This window comes from Ictidomys tridecemlineatus, chromosome 2 (assembly GCF_052094955.1).
Source record: "Ictidomys tridecemlineatus isolate mIctTri1 chromosome 2, mIctTri1.hap1, whole genome shotgun sequence".
In the NCBI taxonomy this organism is placed as follows: Eukaryota; Metazoa; Chordata; class Mammalia; order Rodentia; family Sciuridae; genus Ictidomys; species Ictidomys tridecemlineatus.
Window position 1 is genome coordinate 1,412,575 of NC_135478.1, and position 23,687 is coordinate 1,436,261.

Consider the following 23,687-nt stretch of genomic DNA (forward strand, 5'->3'; position numbering starts at 1 on the left):
AAGAAAGTAGAAAGGCACTCATTTTATTCACTGGGCCAGTACTGAGTGTGCAGCGGCTGGTACCCAGAATGATGAATAAGCGGCATTACTGAGGGTGTCTTGTGCCTGCAGCTGGGGTGGACCCCTGCATTCGGGGTTCCACACTGAAGACGGACTCAAGTTGCAAATTGCGGGATGTGGGGAGGCGGGATTCGAACTCGCCACCTGACGGGCCTGCCCGCAGGATTTCCCGGGGTCCCCGCTTCCGGCCGGCGGGGGCATGCGAGGGCAGCCGAGGACGTGCCAAGGAGCGTGCGTGCCTGCGTGATCACGTGCGGACGGGCGAGCCCATGGGGCCGCGCGGGCACAGGGGTGGCGCGCGCGGCGCGGCGGGCGGGGCGGCATCGGCGCACCGCCTCCTCGCGCCGGACCCCCCCCGCGCGCGCGGCGAGTGGTTCCGCCCGGCCCCCGGCTCATTGTGCTCGCCTCACGCCGGCCCAAGATGGCGGCGGCGCTGGAGGCCCCGGGCCTGTGACCACAAAGAGGCAGCCGGGGCCGGACGGGAGCGCGGCGGCGGCGGCCAGGCCCGGGCCGCCCCCCACCCCCGCCCTCGCCGCGCCCGCCCCGCTCCGCCCGCCGCCCTGCGGCGCCCCGCCCTCCCCAACCGCCCGCCTAGCATGGTGCGGCGGCCGCGCGCGCCGACATGGGGGAGAAGCTGGAGCTGAGGCTCAAGTCGCCCGTGGGGGCCGAGCCCGCCGTCTACCCGTGGCCGCTGCCGGTCTACGTGAGTTCGCCGCGGGGCCCCGGGACGCGGGCGGCGGGCCCAGGGCCGCGGCGGGGTCGTCGTCGCCGGCGGCCGTTCCGCCCGCCCCGCGCGGCTGCCGTTGCCCGGTGCCCGCGGGCGGGCGCTGTCAGCCGGCGGGTCCCGGTCGGGAGCCCGTCGGTGGAACCTCGGGCCAGCACGGTGCGGCCTCGGAGCTAGGAGTGCTGTCCCCCTGACCCTGGGGGCAGGACGGTGCGGCCCCGCGAGCTGGGAGTGCTGTCCCCCTGACCCTGGGGGCAGGACGGTGCGGCTCCGGGAGCTGGGAGGGTTGTCGCCTCATCTGGGGGTGGGCAGGACGGTGCGACCCCGCGAGCTGGGAGGGTTGTCGCCTCATCTGGGGGTGGGCAGGACAATATGACCCCGCGAGCTGGGAGGATTGTCGCCTCATCTGGGGGTGGGCAGGACTGGAGCTGTCCTGTGAAGTGGGAGTGCTGTCCCCCGGATTCTAGGGACTCTTAGAATGGTAGGCTGAGTGGAAATTTACAAGCCTTCTGCCTGGGGTTCCAGGGATCCCCCCGGTCATCAGCATCCTGGTCCTGGGGGTCAGATTGCATGTGGGTGGAAATTGAAGCAGGCAGAATTGGGGGCGCTCTGGGTGCATAGGGCCTGAGAGGCAGGCCTGTAGGGGACCTGGCGCCTTCGGCCCCCAGAGATCTGCTGGGCCGGCCCGGGGCTCCGGACTCCCTGGCCTGTGCCAGGCTTTGAAGTAAGGTGGCGGCGGCCGGATGGGAGGCCCTCCCTCTCCTGTTGGACGGCTGGGTGTGCACCAGGAGGGAGACTCCCTGGTTTTCCTGCCAGGCCAGGCCACAGGAGTTTCGGATTTAACTTCTGTCTCCTCTCTCAGCTCTCTGCAGGGTTGTTCACATTCAGAGTTCAGTTCCGTGAGTTTGGACAGATAGGTTGGGTCTCATATCCCCTGTCTTGCCCACCCATATCTACCTCCGACTTTCTGGCCCCTAGACTGTTTTGTGATGGCGCTTTTGCCTTTTCCATAAAGTCAGATGAATGAACCAACAGTGTGTAGTAGCCCTTTGGCTCTGGTGCTTAAGTCAGCAAAATGTATCTAACCTCCTCCAAGTTGCTTTGGGTATCAGAGTTATCTCTGCAGTCCTTGTAATTATTGTGATGTGTGGTGTGCTGGGGGTCATGCCCAGGGCTCTACCAGTGAGCCATACCCCCTGCCCAAGATGTTTCCTTTCTTTTTTTTTTTTGGTATCTGGAATTGAATCTAGGGATGATTTACCTCTGAAGTACATCCCAGTTCTTTTTCCTTTTTATTTTGAGACAGGTCTAAGTTGCTTAGGCCCTCGATAAGTTGCCAAGGCTGGCCTCAAACTTGTGTGATCCTCCTGCTTCAGCCTCCAGTGTTGCTGAGCTTACTCACATGCACCACTGTACCTGGTTTTATTTTTTAGTTTGAGTCACCCAGGCTAATGGGATCCTCCTGTCAGAACATCCAGAGTTGCTGGGATTACAGTTGTGTGCTACCGTGCTCAGCCAAATCCCATTATAGGTTTCTCCTCCAACCAAATATTTATTTATTTTTCTTGTTGTACTGGGTACTCAGGGCCTTGCACATACTAGGCGAGGGCTCTGCCGCTGAACTCATCCCCAGCCTGCAGTTTTTGGTTTTTGTGGTGCGGCATCCCTTGGGTGGAGAGGCCAGTTTTTGTTTATTCTGCAGTCGCAGGACACAGACTCTTTCTCATTTTTCTTGATTAGAGTAAAGGGGCTCTGGACATGAGTGGGCAGGTTTTCACATGAACTGAAGTCTCGCCTTCACTTTGAGGAGGCTTAAGAGCAGGGCTGCTGGGCCTGTGCCAGTGGACGGCCACCACTCTTCATCCTAAAAGTGGAAAAGGCGGTTGGTGGTGGTGTAGCCCAGTGGGAGAGTACTTGCTTAGTGTATAAGGGGTCCTGGGTTAGAGTCCCAGCACAATAAGTTAAAAATAAAAAAGCTTAGACATCTAGCCAGGCACAGTGGTGTATGCCTGTCATTCCAGTGACTCTGGAGGCTGAGGCAGGAGGATTGCAAGTTTGAGACCCTCTCTCAAAATAAAGAAGGCTGCAGATGTCGCTCAGTGGTAAATCACCCAAGGGTTTAATCCCTGGTACCAAAAAAGGGGAAGAAAAGCAAAAAGTTCGGGACTCCACTGGAGCCTGACATCAGGGCTTGGGCAGAGTGCTGTTCCAGGTTCCCCTGTCCTTCTCCCCTGGTCCTAAGGTGGAAGTTCACCCAGAGACAGAGGCTGTGCCCCACCCTGTGTGGATAAGACCTTCCATTCAGCTGGGCAGGATCTGCCCTCACAATCGCAGGCGGGATTCCTCGCGGAGCCCCTTCCCTCCCTGGCCAGGACCTCACTTGACTGAACACCATGGGCCTCTCCCGGCCTGGTCGGCTGGCTGCCGTCTGAGGGCCGGCAGGTTGCAGGTGGGGGGGTTGGCATCTCCCTGGGCAGAGTAGGGAGCAGCAGCCTGTGGAGCTACTTCCCGACTGGGCCGGAGCCCAGAGGCGCATGACCACTGACACATCCCCAGCCCTTGTGTCTCATTGTGGGCCAGGTCTGAGTTGTCCAGGCTGTCCGGACTGGGGTCTTCCTGCCCCCGCCTCGGGAGTCACTGGGTGGTGCGTGTGTGGCAGGGTGCCTGGTTTCAGTGCTCCTTTTAACCTGTTGAAGAATTTTGCTGTCTCAGAAATGAGGGCAGTACTTGAAGTGAAAATGGACTACTTCAGAAGCTTAGGTTTGGGGCGGGTCAGAGGTCAGAGTATTCCTGTGACAGTACATTTGAAATACGCCTGCAGGTGTCTGTGCTTGTTTGTGAAAGCACCTGCAGAACATGCTCAGTGCTCCTACCCAGCACAGAGGACAGGACATGTTCCTCAGTCTCTAGAACCTTACCTAACCAAGGTAGTTCAATTTCTTTTTCTTTTTTTTTGTAATTGGACACAATACCCTTATTTTATTTACTTACTTCTATGTGGTGCTGAGGATGGAACCCAGGGCCTTGCTCGTGCCAGGCGAGGCCTCTGCCACTGAGCCCCAGCCTCAGCCCCAAGCCCCAGGAGTTTGATTGTTGTTGTCATTGTTTTGTCCTGGGGATTGAACCCGGGGGTGTTTAACCACTGAGTCCCATCCCCAGACCTCTTTATTTTTATTTTGAGACAGGGTCTTACTGAATTGCCAAGTTCAGCCTTGAAGTTGGTCCTCCTGCCTTAGCCTCCTCAGTCACTGGGATGACAGTCACAGCCACCATGTCAGCAAGCAGTTCAGTTATAAAGGAAAAGGTCAGGGCTGGGCTGGGGCTCAGGGGTAGAGCCCTTGCCTGGCACGTGTGAGGCACTGGGTTTCATCCTCAGCACCACATAAAAATAGTAAATAAAGGTGTTGTGTCCATTTACAACTGAAAATTAAAAAAAAAAAAAGGAAAGAAGGGGCTGGGATTGTGGCTCAGCGGTGGAGCGCTTGCCTAGCACAGGCGGGACCTGGGTTCCATCCTCGGCACCACGTGAGAATAAAGGCACTGTGTTGTGTCCATCTACACCTGAAAATAAATAAATAAATTACAAAAAGAAGAAGGAAAGAAAGGGTCAGGAAAATCATAGTGCCACACAGAGAAGACCATCAGAGGTCCCAGAGGGGGGGGCTGCCAGTGGCCCTTGGGGAGGGACAGGGGCTTCTTGGAGGACAGGCCTCTGTGGGAGGAAGAGGAAACAGCTTCGGCTGTCCTCAGAATGGCCAGCGTCAAACTGGGCTGCACAGCTGAGCTGGCGGGTGCCACAGGGAGGCGGGCAGTGTTGGTGCTTGCACTGACTCAGGCCTGGGTGCCTTCTCATCGCTCGTCCCTGAGAACTCTTGGTGGCATTCCTAAAGCAGGAAGGCCCTTGTTTGGGGAAGGAGAGTGGCATTTTTGGTGACTGTCCTGACAGCACAGAGAAAGAACCTGAGGGTTGCTGGGTGGCCTTCCTCTTGGTGACTCATTAGGCTGTGGGCCTTGGAGACAGCCTCCCGCCTGAGCGACCCTCTGATGAGTGTGCCGCAGCTGGTGGGTGGCAGAGAGCGGGGGCAGCATGACTCACAGGTGTCTTCTGAGGCTGGCCTCTGTGGGTGATCGTCCTGCTTTCTGTGGCGGGGGGCTTAGTGGAGATGGGAAAGAGTGACAAACAGAAGCTGGTGACGTGTTGTTGTGGCGATGCGCTGGCTGTGGTGCTTGGTCACTCAGTAGTCCAGGTCACGCTGCCTGCTGTCCTGGTGGGGCCTGGGCAGGAGCTGGGGATGTGCTCGGGAGGTGGTGTGAGCTACAGGGTCCCCTGAGCCTGGCCTCTGCCTGGAAGCTGTTTGTCTGGGAGTGACCATAGGTCGATGCTGGCACACCAGTAGGAAACGGTGATCCCAAGTTCGTCTTGTCCTCCTGCAGCTCAGTCCCAGGTGACTGAGGACACACCCCTCTCCCACCAGGGCCTCCCATGGACTACAAAATGTTGTCCAGGAGCACCATGTGCTGGGGGCTCAGGCAGGAGCCATCAGTTCAGCCCTTTGACTCGGGAAAGGTCAAGCCAGCTGTTCTGGGGTGGGGGTGGGCAGGGGCTGTGTCGCAGGGGACACAGTGATGTCTGTAGACATCCGTGGTTGTCAGATCTGGGGTCGGGGAACCCAGGGATGCTGCTTGATAACCTGTAAGACTCAGGGCGCAGGAGGACCCCGAGTGTCAGTAGCGTGGAGGCTGAGAAAGACTCTGTGCTTCACAGCCTGCATTTCAAGGGTGCAGGCAGGCTGCTGGATGTGGTTGGTAGGCTGGATGTTCTATTTGTTGCTTTGGCCCTGTTTTTGTTTTCTGGGCTTCTTAGGAATGTGCATGTCAGCTGGGCCTATGTTCCAACCTCAGCCCTGTGAAGGTGTATACCCTTCCAGGTGTGATAGCCATGCCTGTCATCCAGCAACTGAGGCTGGAGGATCACAAGTTCCAGGTCAGCCTTAGCAGTTTAGTGAAACTCTGTTTCAAAATAAAAAATGAAGCTGGACGCAGTAGGCACACCTGTAATCCCTCTCCCGCCTATAATCCCTCTCTGGAGGCTGAGGCAGGAGGATTGCAAGTTCAAGGCCAGTCTCAGCAAGGTAGTGAGTCCCTAAGCAATTTAGGAGACCCTGTCTCAAAAAATAAAAAGGGTTAGGGATGTGGCTTATTGGTTAAGTGCCCCTGGGTTCAATCCCCAGCACAAAAACAAACTAAAGGACTCTGGAGGTACGCCTAAGTGATACAGTGTGTTGTGCCCCCAGCGCTCCCCCAGAGTGTACAGTTATTGTTTTTAGCCTATTGCCCCCTCCCCAGCCCTGCCCCCACAAATCCATGTCCAGTCTCAGGACTTACCTGTTCTGGAGGTTCCCTGTCTAAGGAGTCGATACTGGTCCTGTTGTCTCTGGTTCTCACGTAGCATGAGGTCCTCCTTGAGGTCCATTCCTGCTGCAGTGTAGTCACCTCTTTCCTGCTCGTGCCAAGTAACTCTGCAGGTGAGCTGGGCCAGGTCATAGGTGTTGGGCCCTGTGAGGCCTTTGGCCTTCATCTCGGGTGGTGCTAATGGCAGGCCGGTGCCCGGGCAGACAGCAGTGGTGTCTGCAGGCAGGGCGGTGGTTCAGACCTCTGCCACACCTGCTGTCACTTTGTGTGGGCTGCCTGGGAGAAGGGAGGACTGACCCTGTGCCCCTCAGGCCACCTGTGGGCCTTGGCCCCAGCTCTCAGCCACGTTGGCCTGTGGCAGCAGAGCATCTCCTGTGGAGCTGCAGAGAGTCCTGGATGTGAGCTTCGTTGCTGTGTCCCGCCTCCTCACCCTTATTGGCCTGGGCGGGGGTGGCATCAGCCTCTCCTCAGAGACCTCCAAGGCTGCTTGCCCAGCACGTTCGGGGGAGCCGTCCGGGCAGTGCAGTTGTCACGATAGGCAGTTGTTGAGGGGCTGTCTGAGCTCAGTGCTGGCCTGGAGCTGTGTAGCAGGGCTTCTGTCCTCCTTCCCCTTCTACGCTGCCCTTCTTCCTGTAGAGAGCGGCTGCCAGAAAGGGCAGCTCTGCTGTGGGTTCCCTTGGGCCTGGATGTGGGCTAGGCCCAAGGGGCCCTTTGTGGACTACAGGATGAGGGTCAAGTTTAAAAATGCTCTTTTGGCTGAGTGCAGTGCCGCGCCCATAGTCCTGGCTCCTCAGGAGGCTGAGGCAGGGCTTGTTGGAAGCCAGCTTGGACAACATAGCGAGACCCCTTCTGAAAAGTAAAAAATCAGAGTGAGTTTATTCTGCAGCAGGTTTTCATTTCAAGTCTGAAGCGCAGGGTGTTTTGCATTTAATAGTGTCAGTCTGGCCGGGCCTGTGTGGAGTACCCAGACCCCTGCCCCAGCTCTGGATCTCCTTCCTCTGTACCCAGTAGTGTGCTGTGTCTCAAGGTACTGCACAGGCAGCCCTGGGAGCATTGGGTGCTCACATCTGGAGCCAGGCCAAGGGCCATGCTGCCCTCCCTAGGCGTGAGGGACAGCACCTGCCCTACCAGAGACCTCCGTGGCGGGGCGCGGTGGCGCAGGCCTGTCATCCCAGTGGCTCAGGAGGCTGAGGCAGGAGGAATGCGAGTTCAAAGTCAGCCTCAGCAATAGCGAGGCGCTAAGCAGCTCAGTGAGACCCTGTCTTTAAATAAAATACGATACAGGGCTGAGGTGTGGCTCAGTGGCTGAGTGCTTCTGAGATCAGTCCCTGGTACCAAAAAAAACCAAAACAAGACCACCAGTGCCCACGTGGCTGCACTCCTCATCTGGGTCCCTTGGCAGACTCCCTGCTGCGCCTGTGTTTATTTTCTCCCTTTTCCTCTGGAGCTGGAGTTGGGGCCTAGTGGGACCCCTGTGGCCCCTTCCTGTTTCCGGGACCAGCTTGGGGAGGACTCCTTGGTGGTCATGGCTGGAGGCCCCAGTGTCTGCTGGCTTTGGGGTTTCCTGGTCCTGGAGTACTGTGGCTCAGAGGCAGGAGCTGCGGGAGGGAGCTGCGGGTCTGGCTGTCCAGGGTGTTTTTAGCTGTGGTTTTGTTGTGCACGTGGCAGAGTTGGCATGAGTGGGACTGCAGCCTGAGCAAGCCCCTTCCTGTGGCTCACCACCTGGCCATGTTTCTCACGGAGCAGGAAACACTCCTCAAGAACCCGGGACCTCCAGGGTGAGGAGGTCTCCACCTCTTGACTCAGAGGCCCACCTGAGGAGATTGCCTTTTCTTTTCCCCACTCCTTTTGTGGTGCCATGTCCTTGGGGACCGTAAAGAATAGTTGTTACAACCAGTGAAACGTAAAAGCAGTGGCAGGTTGAACTGATTTCTGCAGCTTCTGGAAGGCTGTTTCCTGCTCCCCGGGGAACTGAGCACCTGGTGGAGTAGCTCTTTTCCTGAGGCTCTGCTCAGCCCGGGAGCCAGTCCCTGGCCAGAGAGCACTGGGTCTCTAAGGCACGTTCCCATTCTGCAGCCTCTGCTAAGGGTGGGCGGTCAGAGGTGTTGCTGTGCAGAACTGGGAGTTGGAGTGTGGAGCGGCATGACTACCCTTCAGATCTGATTGGGCTTTTCCCAGTGCTGAAGGCTGAGGGGCGTAGGTGGTGGGGTCTGAAGGACACCAACTGACAGGGGTCAGGGAAGGGTGTCAGCAGCCTGGAGGCCTGGCAGTACCGAGGTGTGCAGACCAGGGGCCTGAGGCTGGGTCACTGTCTGGGGACCACAGACCTGCAGAAGAAGGCTGTGCTTGGTTTAATGTTGTCCTTGTTGAGGACTCCTGGTCTCTTTTCTGGCCTCTGTGGTGCTGGGGATGAACCTAGGGCTTCCATGTGCTGGGTAGGCATCCACTGAGGATCCCCCCCAGCCTGCCACTGTGTCCTCGCTCATGGTCTCTGCTGGTCTCTGCCCTGGCACAGGTCTTGCTCTGCAGCCTGGTGTAGGAACCCTAGGACTGGGACCTTCCTCAGAATGGATGCTGAACAGCAGTGAGGTTGTGCAGGTGGCCCTGGTAAAGGAACCTGCTCGGCAGATTGGTGGCAGAGCCAGGAGCCACACCTGGCCTCCTCCCTGACCTGGGGTTCCTTATCGTGGGTGTGTGTCTCTGTGAGTTCTCTTGCTGACCACGACACCTGGGACTTTCTTGCATCCACCCCCACCCCCGTGTATGTCAGTAAAGATTCAGAGTTGGTATCTGCAGGACCCCCAGGCCCTTGCCCTAGTTGGAGGTGAGCAGTCCTGGAAGGAGCAACCTGGTGTCAGGAACCACCTTCCCTTGTGACACTGTGTTCTGCTTTGCCTGAGGGCTCAGTTACCCATAGTCAGCCTCTGCCCCAAAATACTAGATGGAGAATTCCAGAAATAAGCCACTTGTAAGTTTTAAATTGCTCGTCATTTTGCATAGCATGATGGACACTTTTGCTATCCTGCTTGCTCCGCCTGGGCACGAGCATCCTTTGCCAGCACCTGCGTACTGTGTGTCCTGGCAACCGTGAATGTGTCCCGCGGCCGTCTTGGTGCCTGGACATGCTGCTGTGGTTCACAGTGCTTGTCCAGTGGCCTGCATTTCCTGGTGGCACTCCAGACCCACGCTTTGTGCGTGTGCAGTTGTGGTGGTTCTGCTCTGCACTGCCTGTAGTTCACAACTTGCTGTACCTGGTTTGTAAGTTAAACTCTGCCACAGTCACCATGCTGAGGGCTTTGCCATGATCCAGGCATCTACTGGGAGTCTTGGGACATGTTCCCCTGCAGATTAAGGAGGGCGACTATGTATGGTTTAAGGTGGGAACAATTAAAAATTTTTTTTAGTTGAAGATGGACATAATACCTTTTTTTAAAAAATGTTATTTTTAAAATTTTAGGTGGACACAATATTTTTATGTGGTGCTCAGGCAAGAACCCAGTGCCTCACATGTGCTAGGGGAGCGCTCTGCCGCTGAGCTGTAACTCAAGCCCATAATTTTGTTTGTGTTAATGAAGTATTTTTTACTGTGGTGTGTGCTCTGCTTCTGAGCTATGTCCTCAACCTCTGTTGGGGAAGTTGTGGGTGTTCTCCACAACTGGAAACCGGGGCAGGGAAGCCTCTTGTGCCCGTCACCTGGCATTCCTAGTCCCAGCCAACTGTGAGGACAGGTTTACCTGGAAGACAGTCTCAGTTGCTTCTCTGGGCTGTGGTGTTGTTTTTCGTGAGAGGAGATTGGGTAGTTGCTCAAAAGAAGGAGTTCTGACCCTGGGCCATGGGAGGGTATGACAGCGGGTTCTCCCTGAATCCAGAGACCAGGGCTGTTCACAGACCAGGGGTCCTGGGCTCCCTCTCCTGGAGCCCTGTGAGTCACTAGGAAGAGGCACAGCTGAGCTGGGATGGGGCATTGCAATGTGCACGTCAGGGCTTTCTGTGGACAGAACGGGGGTCAGTGAGTGTTCACATCTCAATTCAATGCTGGGATCACAGACCTGCACCTCTCACCTCAGTGAATAGGAGGGGGTTATGAGTAGCACCAGAGGGGAGCTGGCACAGGGTACTGCTAAGTTCTAGGCCAGCCTGGCCATGAAACAGACTCCGCCTCAGAATACAAAGGGCTGGGAGGCAGGGTGTGGTGGTGTACACCAGTGATCTCTGTGAATGGGGAGTATCACAAGTTTGAGGCTAGCTTTACAACTTAATGAGATCCTAACCAATCTGGGGGACTCTGTCTCAAAAAGCACTGGGGATGTGGCTCAGAGGTAGAGTATCCCTGGGTATATTCCCCAACGCCTCTCCACACACACCCCCCCCACACACAGAGAGGACAGGAGAAGGTGTCTTAAGACAGAAGGCTTCAGGCTGGAATGTAGCTTGGTGGTGGAAGGCTTGTCTGGCATGAGTGAGGCATGCCACCAAAAAAAAAAAAAAAAAGAGTGTGTAGCAGAAAAGGCCACACAGTATGTGGGACTCCACTGGCACATTCCAGAGCAGGGTCTGTAGAGACAGGGAGTGTCAGACATGTGCACCATGTCGGAGAGATAACAGGGTGACTGCTGGCGGAAGGGTTTCTTTTTACGGTGATGAGAATGTTCTGGAATAGGATTTGGACCATGATGAAGATTGTACGACTCTGGATACATTAGGTGAATAGAATTGATACGTTTTTTATTTTCCTGCAGGGTGGGGATGAAATCCAGGCCCTTGTGCATGCCAGGCAGGCATCCACCACTGAGCTGTACCACAGCCTGAATTTACACTTTCTTTATTTATTTATTAGTATGTGGGATTTTTTTTGGGGGGGAGGTACTGGGGATTGAACTCAGGGACACTCAACCACTAAGCCACATCCCCAGCCTTTTTTATATTATATTTAGAGACAGGGTCCCTTTAAGTTGGTTAGAGCCTTGCTAAGTTGCTTAGGGCCTCACTAAGTTGCTGAGGCCAGGTTTCAACTCCTGATCCTCCTGCCTCAGCCTCCCGAGCTGCTGGGCTTACAAGCGTGCAGCACCTCACCAGGCTGATATGTGTTTTGGATATTGATATCCAGGACCTTGAGCATGCTAGGCAAGCTTTTTACTGTCCAAATCGCATACTTTAAGGGCATTTAAGGGCCAGTCATATGGTCTGAGAATTAGTCTCAGTTGAGATGTTCTGAAACAAGACTCGAGGGCGTCTGGCGAGTCTGATGCTATGAGGTGGGCTCAGCCCTTTCCAGGGTCCTTTCTTGCCAAGCATCCCTGTGGGGCAGGCACTGTCCCCTGGTGTAGAGCTCTGAAAACCACGGCTTGGCTGAGAGCAGGCCTGGAGTTGCGCCTTAGAGCTGCTCAGCAGGAGCCAGTTGGTAGCCCTGCATGGGGCCTGGTTGGCCATTGTGAGGTGCTGGCCCCAGGCCCCATGAGGCTTGACACCCTTCGTGCTCCACCCCACCTGTGTCTCTGACACTCCAGGTGCCAGGCTCAAATCCTAGTTGGTTTGCTCATGCATCCCAGGTGCCCAGGAGAGTCTGGGGTGACCTTGGGGCAGGGCTGATTGGAACAACTGCGTTAGCTCCAGCCCCAGCCCCATCCCACTCCCTGGGGCAAGTATGGGGCAGAGAGATCCAGTGTGCAGTAGCAGAAATAGTTCCATGGAGTTGGAACACGAGCCATGTAGCCTGGTAGTGTCTTTACTTTATTAACCACGTAGGAAATATTTCAGCACGTGCACTGTGAAGCTGTCATTGAGATTTGTGTCCCCTTCTGCCCCCATCTGGAGATGCAGGGTGTGGTGTGCACTTGTGGCCCTCAGTCTGCAGAGCTGCCTTTCAGATGCTCACTGTTCGTGTGGCATGGGCTGCGTGCTGGAGAGCTAGGGGCTGCACTGGGAAAGTCTGTGGCCCCTAGGGTTGGTGAATGAGGTGCAGGAGATCTGGAGGCATGGGCTTGAGCAGAGAGCTCCTGGAGACAGGGTGGGGAATGCTGCAGGTGCTCTGTCATGGCGGCCAGTGCCAGGCTGATGGAGAGCAGCTGTGGATGTGAATGTCGTGAGGCACCGAGGCCTTGGGGGAGCAGGGTGGGCTGGTGCTGGCCACATCCAGATTTTGTCTCGCAGCTTCTCAGCCTGGGACCAAGGGCACCAAGGAAAGCATCTGGGTGTGTGCAGGCGTGCGTGTGCGGAGACCCGTACACCTCTTGAGGGTGAGGGTCCGGGTCTTCAGGCATGGTCACTGTAGTGGGCGGGGAGCCACAGTCCTGTGTGTTTTTGGAAGGGAGTATGGTGAACCTGAGGCGTGGGCGATGCTCTGGGGTCTCTAACTAGGCTGGTGGGGAACACCCGCTCTCTGGTGCTGCTCCTCCTTTTTATCCTTTGCCTATTTTTTATCAGCATGTAAGGTACATGTATGATGTACAAATAGTGGCCATGCTCCTGGGCTCTAGGGGCACCCAACTGGGGTGCTGGCCTTGGGGTGCAGAGGAGAGCAGGGATGAGGTCGGAGGTGGGTTTGGGGCTGGCGGACTTGGTTTCAGGTGTGGTGTGTTCTGGGCTTTGGGACATCTGTGCATATGTGCTCGACATTTGTTGTGATGGTGACCCCTGTTTACAGATGGGACATAGATCTCTGTGGGCTCAGTGACTTTGCAGCCCTTGTTGGGCTTGTATGGAGGTAGAATCACAGACAGGCGGTTATTCTGGGCTGAAGTGGCCCCTGGGAAGGCTCAGCTCAGGGGGCCACCATTGCAGTGGGTTGGCATCTACTGATCCTTTCTTGAGGGTGGGCTCAGGAGCCACATCATTTGAGAAATGAAAAGAGGTTGGACGCCATGGTGTGGGTTACCAGGGAGATCAGTAGCCACCTCCATTCACTGGGGTCGTGCCTGGAGGGAGGGCACTCGGTGGGCTAAGATGTTGCTTTGTCTTTTTCAGGACAAACATCATGATGCTGCTCATGAGATCATCGAGACTATCCGGTGAGTTCCGGGGAGGTGCAGAGCACTGTTGTATCGGGTGGGGGGTGTCCAGAGTGGGAGGGCCCTGCTCCTGGCGGTTACAGGCCTCAACAGGGGAGCTCTCAGGAGCGGCCTCAAGGAGGGCCCAGATGGCTCTGTGCTGTACTGCAGGCCTAACAGCCGTGCTCTGTTCTTGTGGTCCACCACCCTTGACAGATAAAATGCCCGGGGATTTTTCTCTTTTCCCACCTGGGGATGGAGCCTGGGGTCTTGTGCATGCCAGGAGAGTGCTCTACCACTAGCTGCATCCCCAATCCTTTTAATTTTACCTTAGATAGAGTCTTGCTGAGTTGCCCAGGCTGGCCTTGGACTGGTGATCTTCCTGCCTCAGCCTTATGGGTTGCTGGCATTATAGGCATGTGCCAGTGCGCCTGACCGTGCCCGGGTTATTTGTTTATTTTTTTTGTACAAGGATTGAACCCAGGGATACTTAACCACTCAGCTGCATCCCCAGCTCTTTATTTTATTTTATTTTTATTTTGATACAAGGTCTCACTAAGTTGCTTAGGGCCTCACTGAATTGCTGAGGCCGGCTTTGAACTTGTAGTCCTCCCACCTTGGCCTCCCAAGTCACTGGTGTGTGTCACTGAGGGCTGCCCCTCACCCTAACATATCTGAGTGTTCAGAGAAGAGCCAGTGACAGTGGGGACAGGGAGAAAGGGGGCAGCTGCCTGTTCCTGGAGCTCTGTGGTCAGGGATGGCGCCCTGCGAGGCCCTCTGGCCCACCCATGTGTGGAATGTGGAGCCACTTCCCATCAGGACGCTTCGTTCAGGCCTGCAGCAAAGCTACACCTGTCTTGGGGCCCCTTTGCCCCCAGTAACTCTGTGCTCTCTGGCGGCTCCCTGAAGTGAGTGGACATGGGCAGGGGGCCAAGCCCTAGTGAGTGACTCACAGCGGAAACCTGGAGCATAAGCTACACACAGTTGATCAAAGTGAACACCTCCTGGGGGAGAGAGAGGGGCCCTGCAGCAGCTCTAGAGGGACGGAAGGGCCTGCTGGGGAGAACCGGGGCTCCAGTGAGCCCCACAGACAGGATCCACCTAGGTGTGGCACGTTCCTGACTTGACCTCTGAGAGGGTGGAGATGATTAGGGGTCTGTCTTACTGCCAATAAGGGGATTTCAGAGGGGGGCCCCTCCTGGTCAGAGGGAGGGACCTTGATGCTGAGCAGTGGCTGAGGTCTTTTTGGACATTGTTTATTGGGCCTCGGCCTTAACATGCAGCACTGGGCAGCCACCACGTGTGCCACACGGCTGTGACATCTACATACTCGAGCTGAACGTGGTTGAACTTTGTGTGTATGGTAGTGATTTTCTGGTGTATCATTTTGTTGGGTCCCTGCAGTATCCGCAGGGAGCAGGAGCCCAGGAGTGGGGTGCTGGTGCCCGGGCTTTGTAGTGTGGGCAGAGGGCCCTGAAACCCATTCCTGTCCCCAGGCTCTGTTGTCCCTCTGCCTCATCAGTGCTAGAGCAAGGCCTCTGGGCCAGCTGTTGGGACCTTGCACTGTAGGGATCAGCCTGTGGTGGCCTCTTCCATCACTGCCCTCCTCCATGCCCGTTTGGCGGTTCTGCTCTGCCCATGTCCCATCTGGGGGCAGCGTATGTTCCCCAGGAAGGCTTGCTGGGCTTCTTACGGCCTGGCTTTGAGTCTGCATCTGCTGCTAGGGAGAAGGACCAGCTGAACAGCCTCCGGGCTTCTGCTGCACAAGTGGAGTTTTTTGCTTGTTTATTTTTGTTTGTTTTGTGGTGCTGGGAATTGAACCCCCAGTCCTGCTTGTGTCTTTTTGTGGGGCTGGCGATGGAACCCAGAGCCTCACAAGTGCTAGGTAGGTGCTTCACTACTGAGCCACCCTAGCCCACTGTAGAGTATTTTTTTGGTCCTGGGGATTGAACCCTGGGGTGCTTAACCACTGAGCCACATCCCCAGCCATTTTTATGTTTAATTTTGAGATGAGGTCCCCCTAGGATACTTAGGACTTTGCTAAATTGCTGAGGCTGGCCTTGAACTTGGGACCCTCCTGCCTCACCTTCCCAAGACTGGGATTATAGGCATGCTCCTCCACCTCCCAGCTTCTTTCCTCTTTTTTTTTTTTTTTTTTGGTGGTACCAGTGATTTAACCCAGGGGCAATTTGCCACTGAGCCATACATCCCCAGTCCTTTTTATTTTTATTTTTTAAATTTTGAGACAAAGTCTCACCAAGTTGCTGAGGCTGATCTTGAACTTATGATCCTCCTGTGTCTGCCTCCAGAGTCTCTGGGATTGCAGGCATGTGCCACTGTGTCTAGCTGTAATATATTTCTTTATTTCTATACATTGTCTTTACCTTTTTTTCTGCAGTTTCATTGCTTTTGGTGTAGAAGTCTTACATATCTTTCATGAGATTACCCCCAAGTATATATGTTTTAAGGCTATCTTAAGTGGCATTTAGAAACAATTTTTTAGGGTTAGGTGGTATAATTTAGTGATAGAGCATGTGTTTAGCATGTATAAGGCTCTAAGTTTCATATCTAGCACCACAAAACGAAAGCAAACACGAGTTTTTAAACTCTGTGTCGGAAGTGTATATAAATATACTGACTTTTAGCTGGGCCTGGTGGGGCAGCCTGTCACCCAGTTACTCAGGAGGCTGAGGCTGGAGGGTTGCAAGTTCAAGGTCAGCCTGGCAACTTGCTAAACCTTGTCTAAAAAACAAAAACCCCATGGGGTGGCTCTATGGTGGAGCACCTCTGAGTTCAATCCCAGTACTGTAAAGATAAACAGATTCCTGTCTGCGTGTTGAGTACCGCGTGTTGAGTACCGGTTGTGTGGCTGTGCGCTCGTGTGGCGGTGTGCCATGCTCGCTCCACCAGGCTCTGCTGGCCTGCCTCTGTGTGCTCCCTGGGTGCTCTGGTGGTGTGGTCCTGGGGCGAGTCGTGGCCTGCTGAAGTGCTCCCTCCAGCTTCTGCTTCCCTTTGTTCTTGGTCTCTAGGACAATGTGGACGAGAAGTGGCTGCAGAAGTCCTCACCTGATGACCGAGATGTGTCCAGTGGCCAAGGGCAGCTGCAGCCCTTCTGTATCTTGTACGTGTGTGTGTGTGTGTGTGTGTGTGTGTGTGTGTGTGTGTGTGTGGCTGTCCTGGGGATGGGACCCGGGGCCTGCACGTGGCACACAGGGTAGTCAGGCCTCTGCCACTGAGCGGACCCCAGCCCCAGTGTGAGCTGAGGATGAAGAGGGCCTGATGACACTAGAGGCACACTGAGGGGTCCCAGGAGAAATTGGGAGTGTTGCGCTGCCCAGTGGCCCCAGAGGCTTTGGTTCTTGAGTTTGGAGGTCACCCCTGCCTCAGGTGGGGGATGCAATGAGGCTTATTTCAAGTGCTGGAAACTGGATTCTCTGTTGAGAGGAGGACTGGTTCCTGCTGTGCTGCGGGGCAGCGAGGGCCATCCTGTGCCCTGTGGTTTCCTCGTGGCCTTCCTGGGAGCCCACAGGCAGAGCTGACCGTGACCGTGCGCCCTTCACCAAGGGACGCCTCTTTCTGTCTCCAGCTTGTGAGAGGTTGAGTGGCATGGTGTGCACCCTCTGCTTTGTGGAGATGGCCCTGTGCAGTCTTCATTCCTCCCTGCAGCCCTGTGGGTCTCCAGGGATTGGTGAGGCCCGCTCCCCAGACTGTTGCAGGACTTTTGTGTCTGTCCCTTAAGGGTTGTTGGTCTGCATGTTTCCTTCTTGTAGCGCCTTTGTCTTTATAGTCCCTTGCCTCTTTCTGGTTTTGGTATCTGGCTAAGCCGACCTCCTGAAACTGAAAGGGTCTTTGTAGGATGGTGTTTTCTCTTCTCCCTCTTCCCCTCCCCAGTCCTGGAGTTTGAAGCCGGGGTGCTCCTTTTAGTCTTGAGCAGGGTCTCGCTAAGTTGCCCAGGCTGGCCTTGAATTCAGGATCCTGCCTAGGAGCTGGTGTGGCAGGCCTGCAGCTGGGTCCTCTCCAATGTGCTGGGTGGCACTCGCCAGTGGAGCCCTCTGCGCCTGCTGGAAGGCATTTGGTCTTGGTGGTGGCACCCTGGGGTGGCATGCCTCCTCCCATGGCTCTGCCTCTGTCTCACTCCGAGGTCTGCAGGGTGCTGCCCTGGTGGGGCTGCACGGGGCCCAGGGAGTTTTGCTCTACAGCGGGCCAGCACCTAGGTCCTGTCTGTTCACACAGGCCCCCGTCTCTCCCTCGCAGTGCTTGTTGAAAAAGCATCGTTGTGGGCTGGGGATGTGGCTCAAGCGGTAGCGCGCTCGCCTGGCATGCGTGTGGCCCGGGTTCGATCCTTAGTACCACATACAAACAAAGATGTGTCCACCGAAAAAACTAAAAACTAAATATTAAAATTTTTAAAAAAAGAAAAAGCACCGTTGTTGTTGTTGGACTAGTTTTAATTTTTCAGATGATAGCTTTAAAAATTTTTTTTTTTAAAGAGAGAGAGAAAGAGAATTTTTTTTTAATATTTATTTTTTAGTTTTCGGCAGACACAACATCTTTGTTTGTATGTGGTACTGAGGATCGAACTCGGGCTGCACGCATGCCAGGCGAGCGCGCTACTGCTTGAGCCACATCCCCAGCCCGAGATGATAGCTTTTTTTAAAGTATCTAGTTGTAAGTTGCTTTTAGAGCTCCCTGATTTGAGCAAATTTCTCTCTAGATCCTATTATGGTAATTAAAAAAAAATCTTTTATATTCTTATCATAACATGTAAATTCATTTTACTCTGAAGCCTTTATTGAATTAGTGATTCACATTAACTTCATGATAAACTTTGCATTTGTTATAAAGCAATGCCTTCTTTCTCTCTTTCACATTTTGAGTTGAATCATGGGAGATTAAAAAAGTTTGTTGTAGATGGACACAATACCTTTATTTTTATGTGCTGTTGAGGATAGAACTCAGTGCCTCACACGTGCCATGCAAGCGTTCTACCAGTGAGCTACAGCCCCAACCCAGAGATTTTTGTTTTTATATGTGAGAGTGAGTAGTGTTCAAGGAGTATAAGCTGGTTACGGTGGCCTGTAATTCCAGCAACCCTGGAGGCTGAGATAGGAGGATCGTAAGTTCCTGGCCAGCCTCCACAGTTTAATAAGGCCCTAAGCAATTTAATGAGACCTTGTCTCAAAATTAAGAATAAAATGGCTGGGGATGTGGCTGAGTTGTAAAGCACCCCTGAGTTCAATCCCTGGTTTTTAAAAAAAAAAGCTGGGGGGAGTGTAAAAAGGGAGTCTAAATAATGGTATTCTTTGTGGTCACTGTTTGTGTTTCAGATGGGTCTGTGAAGAGATTCCAGATCTCAAGCTTGCCATGGAGAACTACGTTTTAATTGACTACGACACCAAAAGGTAGATGGAACCGGGTGTGGTGGCGCATGCCTTAAATCCCAGTGGCTCAGGAGGTGGAGGCAGGAGGATCGAGAGTTTAAAGCCAGCATCAGCAAATTATGGAGGCGCTAAGCACCCCAGTGAGACCCTGTCTCTAAATAGAATACAAAATAGGTCTGGGTCGAGGGCCCCTGAGCTCAATCCTTGGTATCCCACCTAAAAAAAAAGAAAAGGTAAATGGATGTGCCCGGCTGCTTCCTCCGTGAGGGGGATGTAGCTCATCATAGGGACACAGCCTAGAGTGAGTGACCTCTTCTTAGATGGCATGTGCTGATTCGAAATTCCTCTGTGGAGCTGGCTGTGGCCTCCGTAGTCACTTTGGTGGGTGTGTCCATCAGGCGTTGGCCAGGGCTGCCAGCAAGGACAGAATTGGAGACTTCATGTCGCAGATACTGGCATGGTGTGTGTGGAGTCCCCGAGTCTCAGTGACTGTTCTATAGCAGGAGCTGCCTGCCAGAGTCAGTGTTTCCACCAGCTGCTGCTGCCCTGGCCCAGGCCAGCCCTGTAGACCTCTTGGCTGGGTGTGCTCAAAGGGCGTGTCTCCTCCTGCTGCTGCTGCTGCTGCTAGTGGAACTTGTAGCAGTCCCCTCCTAGAACTTGGGTGGGGGGAGGGCGAGGCGTCTTTGCAATGCCTGCCTGGAACCCTGTGTTTTTGAGAGCAGGAGGGCCAGGCTGAGAGGGACAGAGTAGTCTCGCCTGCAGAGCTGCTTTGGGAGCTCAGAAGGCTCACTTGAGACAGGTTCAAACCTAGAGTGACCACAAGCCTCTCATGGTCAGCATCTGGTGCTCTTTGTCTGACGTCACCTTCACTGTTCACCATGGAAGGGACTCATGCAGCAGGCCAGCATGTTGGCCTCAGTGACCCTTCCCAGCCCTGGGCCTCACCCTGTTGTGGGAATAGGCAGGGAATGGAGCTGTCTCCACTCCTGCAGGGCAGGGACCCTGAAGATCCGCTGGCTCGCAGGGTACATCCATGTTGACCTGGTGCTGCAGGCTCTGAGGTCAGCCACCTCATGTCCTCACGCGTGGGTGTTCCTGGGTCGCCACCTCAGGCTCCGTCTTGGCCAGCGTGGCTCACAAGACTCAGGGAATCACCTGATATGTTTAAAAGTGTTTTGTTACAAAGGACTTGAGAAAGGGTGCAGATGAGCAGCCAGATGGCAAGGTGCCCAAGAGGTCCTGAACCGTCCCATGGGAGGGTTCTGTCCTGTTGAGCCGGGTGCACTACCCCTCGCACCTGCACGTGCTCCCCTTGTGTGCAGGGCTTTTGTGGCAGGTCCATCTTGTAGGTACGGTTAGTTGCACCTGCAGCCCCCACTTCTCTCTGGTGGATGGAGGTGGGACTGAGACCACCAAGCTTCTAGCCATCGCTTGTATGTTCTGCTGCCAGCTGTTTCCGGAGCCCCATCAGAACAAAAGGTGGCTGTCACTTGGTGTTCCTGGGGATGGGAACTCTGTCAGGAACCAGGGCAGAGGCCAGAAGTGCTTGTTTGCCCCAGTACCATAGCCCTTCAGGTGGACAGCAGTGGAGGGCGGTGCTGGCCCAGCCCTCCCTTTAATCACAGCCCTCTTCTTTTTGGCACTGCGACTGAACCCGAAGTACTGTACCACTGTACTGTACACCCCCAGCCCTTGTTATTATTATTTTTTTTAAGAGAGAGAGAGAGAGAGAGAATTTCTTAATATTTAGTTTTTAGTTTTCGGTGGACACATCTTTATTTTATTTTTATGTGGTGCTGAGGATCGAATCCAGCGCCCTGCGCATGCCAGGCGAGCGCCCTACTGCTTGAGCCACATCCCCAGCCCATCATTTTTTATTTTAGATAAGGACCTCGCTAAGTTGCCAGCTTTGACAAAGTTCACTGTCCTCCTGCCTCGGCTACCTGAGCGGCTGGGATTACAGGTGGACCTCACTGCACCCAGCTCAGTCTGCTTTGGAAGAGAGATCAGTGGCGGGAGACAGGAGCAGGGCCAGTCGCATGGCACCCACTGAGGGAATGTGTGGCTCCTGTGCACTTGGGGAGGTCCCCACTCCTTTGCACTCTGGAGAAGCTTGCCAGAGGGTTTTCTTTTTTTTTTTTTTTAAATATCTATTTTTTAGTTGTAGTTGGACACAGCACCTTCATTTCACTTGTTTATTTTGTATGTGGTGCTGAGCATGGAACCCAGGGCCTTGCATGTGCGAGGTGAGTGTCTACCGCTGAGCCCAGCCCAGCCCCTTGCCAGAGGTCTTGAGTGGCTTGCAGTTGTGAGGTTGGATGTGAGATGTAAAAATTGGAACCCAAGAACACGGAGATGTGAAATGGTGGCCTTTCTTGTTCACCCTGAGGTCTACATGAGGAAATGGCCCAGGGGTGTTGGTCCTGTCCTCCCACCAGGGGCCCAGGAGAGGGCTGGCCAAGGTGAGGTGTTACCCACAGAGGCGTGCGGGCTTCACTGTGGCCCCTCAGGAGGACTGTGCCCGTGTGGGCCACCAGCTCTTGTCTGGCTGGTGGCCTGCTGCAGACCTTGGCGCGAGCTCTGGCCTGTGTGGGCCCCCAGTTGCTCCAGCACTGAGGGAACAGGTCTTGGCTCTTGGTGGCGCGGCCCTTGTGAAGCAGTAGTCGTCGGAGTTTTCAAAGGCATTGTCCTCTTGTCCTTGGCTCTTGTGGCCTCTTCAGGCTTTGAGGGGTCGTGCCATTGGTGTTCTTGAGTTGTCTTGTTCTTTTTGTTTGTTGTGGAGGTGGGGTCACCCTGTGCTGCCCGCGCTGGCCTTGAACTTCTGGGCTCAAGGTGGTCCTCTGCCTGCTGATAGTGGGGACTGCAGTGCGCTCCCCAGGAGGAGCTTCGTCTTGTTCGCTGCCCCTGCTGTCCTGTGCAGTGCTGCCTGGGTGCAACTTCTCCTGCTGGACCGAGACAGTGCAAGATGCACCCAGATGTGGAGCCAGCGCCAGGCTCCTCCTCTAGGCAGGGGTGGGGGACGGGCTGGTGGGTGTTGGACATCTATCCTGTCTCTGTGACAAGGGTCTGATTAGCCCGCTTCCCCAGTCACCCTCAGAGGAAACCACTCCTGGGGTGGTCCAAGAGAGCCTGCAAGCCACCTCCCTTCCACGGTGCAGGACTCCCCCTCGGCGTTTGATCATTGGGTCAGCTCATTCTCTAGAGGGGGCTGTGGTGGGCGCTGGGGGTGAGGCACCTTCCCTGGTCCTGCAACCCTGCTGGGCATGCAGTGGATAGCAGCTCCTGAAACGAATCGCCAGATTCTCTGGGAGAGCCAGTCGTAGCTGAGCTGGTGTTCCAGACCAGGAGGCCGATGGAAGCTTGTGGGTGTGCTCATGTGGACTGGGGATGTAGCTCAGCTGTAGAGTGCTAACCTAGCACGTGTGAGGCCCTAGTTTGATCCCTAGCACTTCAAACGAAACAGAAATCCAACCAGACAAACCCATGTGCATATGGGTGGTCAGGGGCTGGAGACCAGCACCTGGAGCAAAGTCGCAGTGTTTGCTCTGTGTTAGGTTCTAACCTGCTCTTCACGTCTTGGAATGTGTGGTCCTAGACGGAAGCAGTGTTGGTGTGAAGAGGGGCGCTGCCCTTAGGCAGAGGAGGGCTCCCTTGGCAGCTGCCCCCACACTGTGCCTGCTGGCTTCCAGAGCGCTGGGGAGGAGACCTGCAGGAACGTCGGGGGCTTTCTCCAGCCAGGAAAAGGGCCCGGGCCTGCTTTCCGCCAGCTTCAGCTGGCTGCGGAGTGTGAGCCCCTGGTCGTGTCTTGCCTGTGGACCTCCCTTAAGAGCTGCTGCCCAGTGTCCTGTTCTGAGCGATGCCTGCTAGCCCACCTGACCTTGGCTTTGATGTGTGGGCCCAACCTGGCCATGCTGTCCTTGTGCATTTTCTCCGCAGGACCCTGGCCAGGGTTGCGCCTGTGCATCTGTGTTGGGCCGAGCCCCTCACTGGGTGGGAAACAGGCTCCCTGCGAGGGATCTGGCTCTCCTGAACTGTGCCCGTGTGAGGTTCAGAGTCATGTTCCAAGCTCCAGTGACAGCCTTTCTCTTACCTTTTTCAGCTTTGAAAGCATGCAGAGGCTGTGTGACAAGTACAACCGTGCTATCGACAGCATCCACCAGCTGGTAGGTCGCCTCAGTGCCCACAGGCTGTCCCTTCCCTGGGCGGGTGTTCCCTGTGAAGCCCTGGGGCGCTGCTGCTGAACCCCACGGGGCAGGGGCGGCTCTGCTTTCTGAAGTGCACCCTCACCTCACGCACCTTGCCCCGTGCTCCGCTACCTGTGGGCCACGGCCGAGACCTGGGCACTCAGTGGCCTTCCTGGCTGTGAGCTCTGCCTCCACTGCTCTCCAGCAGGCGACAGGCATCCTCCGTGCAGGCCCCACTGTGGCATGGTGTGTCTGACCTCACCGCCCCCAACACAGCTAAAATGTTAGGACCCTGTAGCAGGGGTTGCTGCTTCCTGGGTCTAGGAGCATCTGCTTTCTGGAGAGTGCAGGTTCCCTGGTGTGGGGCCTCTTGACAGATGCTCAGCTCTCATGAGGGACATGCAGTGACAGCCGGTTCCTCCTGGAAGGTGTTTCCACTGGGGAGGCAAAAGTGTGGAGTGGCGTGGCCTCGCGTCCCTCCCAAGCTAGGCTGCGATGCCCGTGTAGCTAGCTGGCCATGTAGCGTGTGCCACCCCGGGGCTCTCTCAGTGGGTATCTGACTTGCCGTTGCTAACCATGGGGAGGGTATTTGCATCAGCTGAGTGTGTAAGGGACCCTTGTGTGGGTCAGTGGTGGGCATGGGGGCCTTCTTGTAGGTCTGAGGCTGGGCTGGGTCTTGGAGATGGGGCCATGAAGAGTTATGAGCAGAGCTGCACATGCACCTTCTTGTGAGGAGGCGGGTGCTGGGCCTTCAGTGACACCGGAGGGTTGGGCGTCATACCAGGGACTCTGGATGATCCATTGAGGGCCCGTGCACGAGCGGTACCACAGTGGCCAGCTTTTGGTTCTTGAAGCAGCTCGTGGCCCTTCTGTGGCTGCAGAGCCCGAGTTGATGAGGCCAGACCACTGTCTTGCAAGGAACCATGTCCATGTCTGGGCC

At 55.3% G+C, this 23,687-nt stretch overlaps 1 protein-coding gene across 7 annotated transcripts in view; it reads left to right on the forward strand.

The window, feature by feature from the left end:
* Positions 1–471: 471 nt before the first annotated feature.
* Positions 472–23,687, forward strand: part of Dot1l (DOT1 like histone lysine methyltransferase) — a 56,678-nt gene continuing 33,462 nt past the window's right edge. For 4 of the 7 annotated variants that reach the window (XM_078033245.1, XM_078033247.1, XM_078033248.1 and 1 more), the window contains exons 1-4: positions 473–763; positions 13,160–13,203; positions 18,510–18,584; positions 22,663–22,726. In XM_078033245.1, coding sequence (XP_077889371.1) covers positions 683–763; positions 13,160–13,203; positions 18,510–18,584; positions 22,663–22,726 — 264 coding nt within the window. In that variant the 5' untranslated portion in view covers positions 473–682. Of the gene's footprint in view, positions 764–13,159; positions 13,204–18,509; positions 18,585–22,662; positions 22,727–23,687 lie in introns of all 7 variants that reach the window. The other 3 variants (XM_078033261.1, XM_078033254.1, XM_078033250.1) reach the window with 2 other exon arrangements.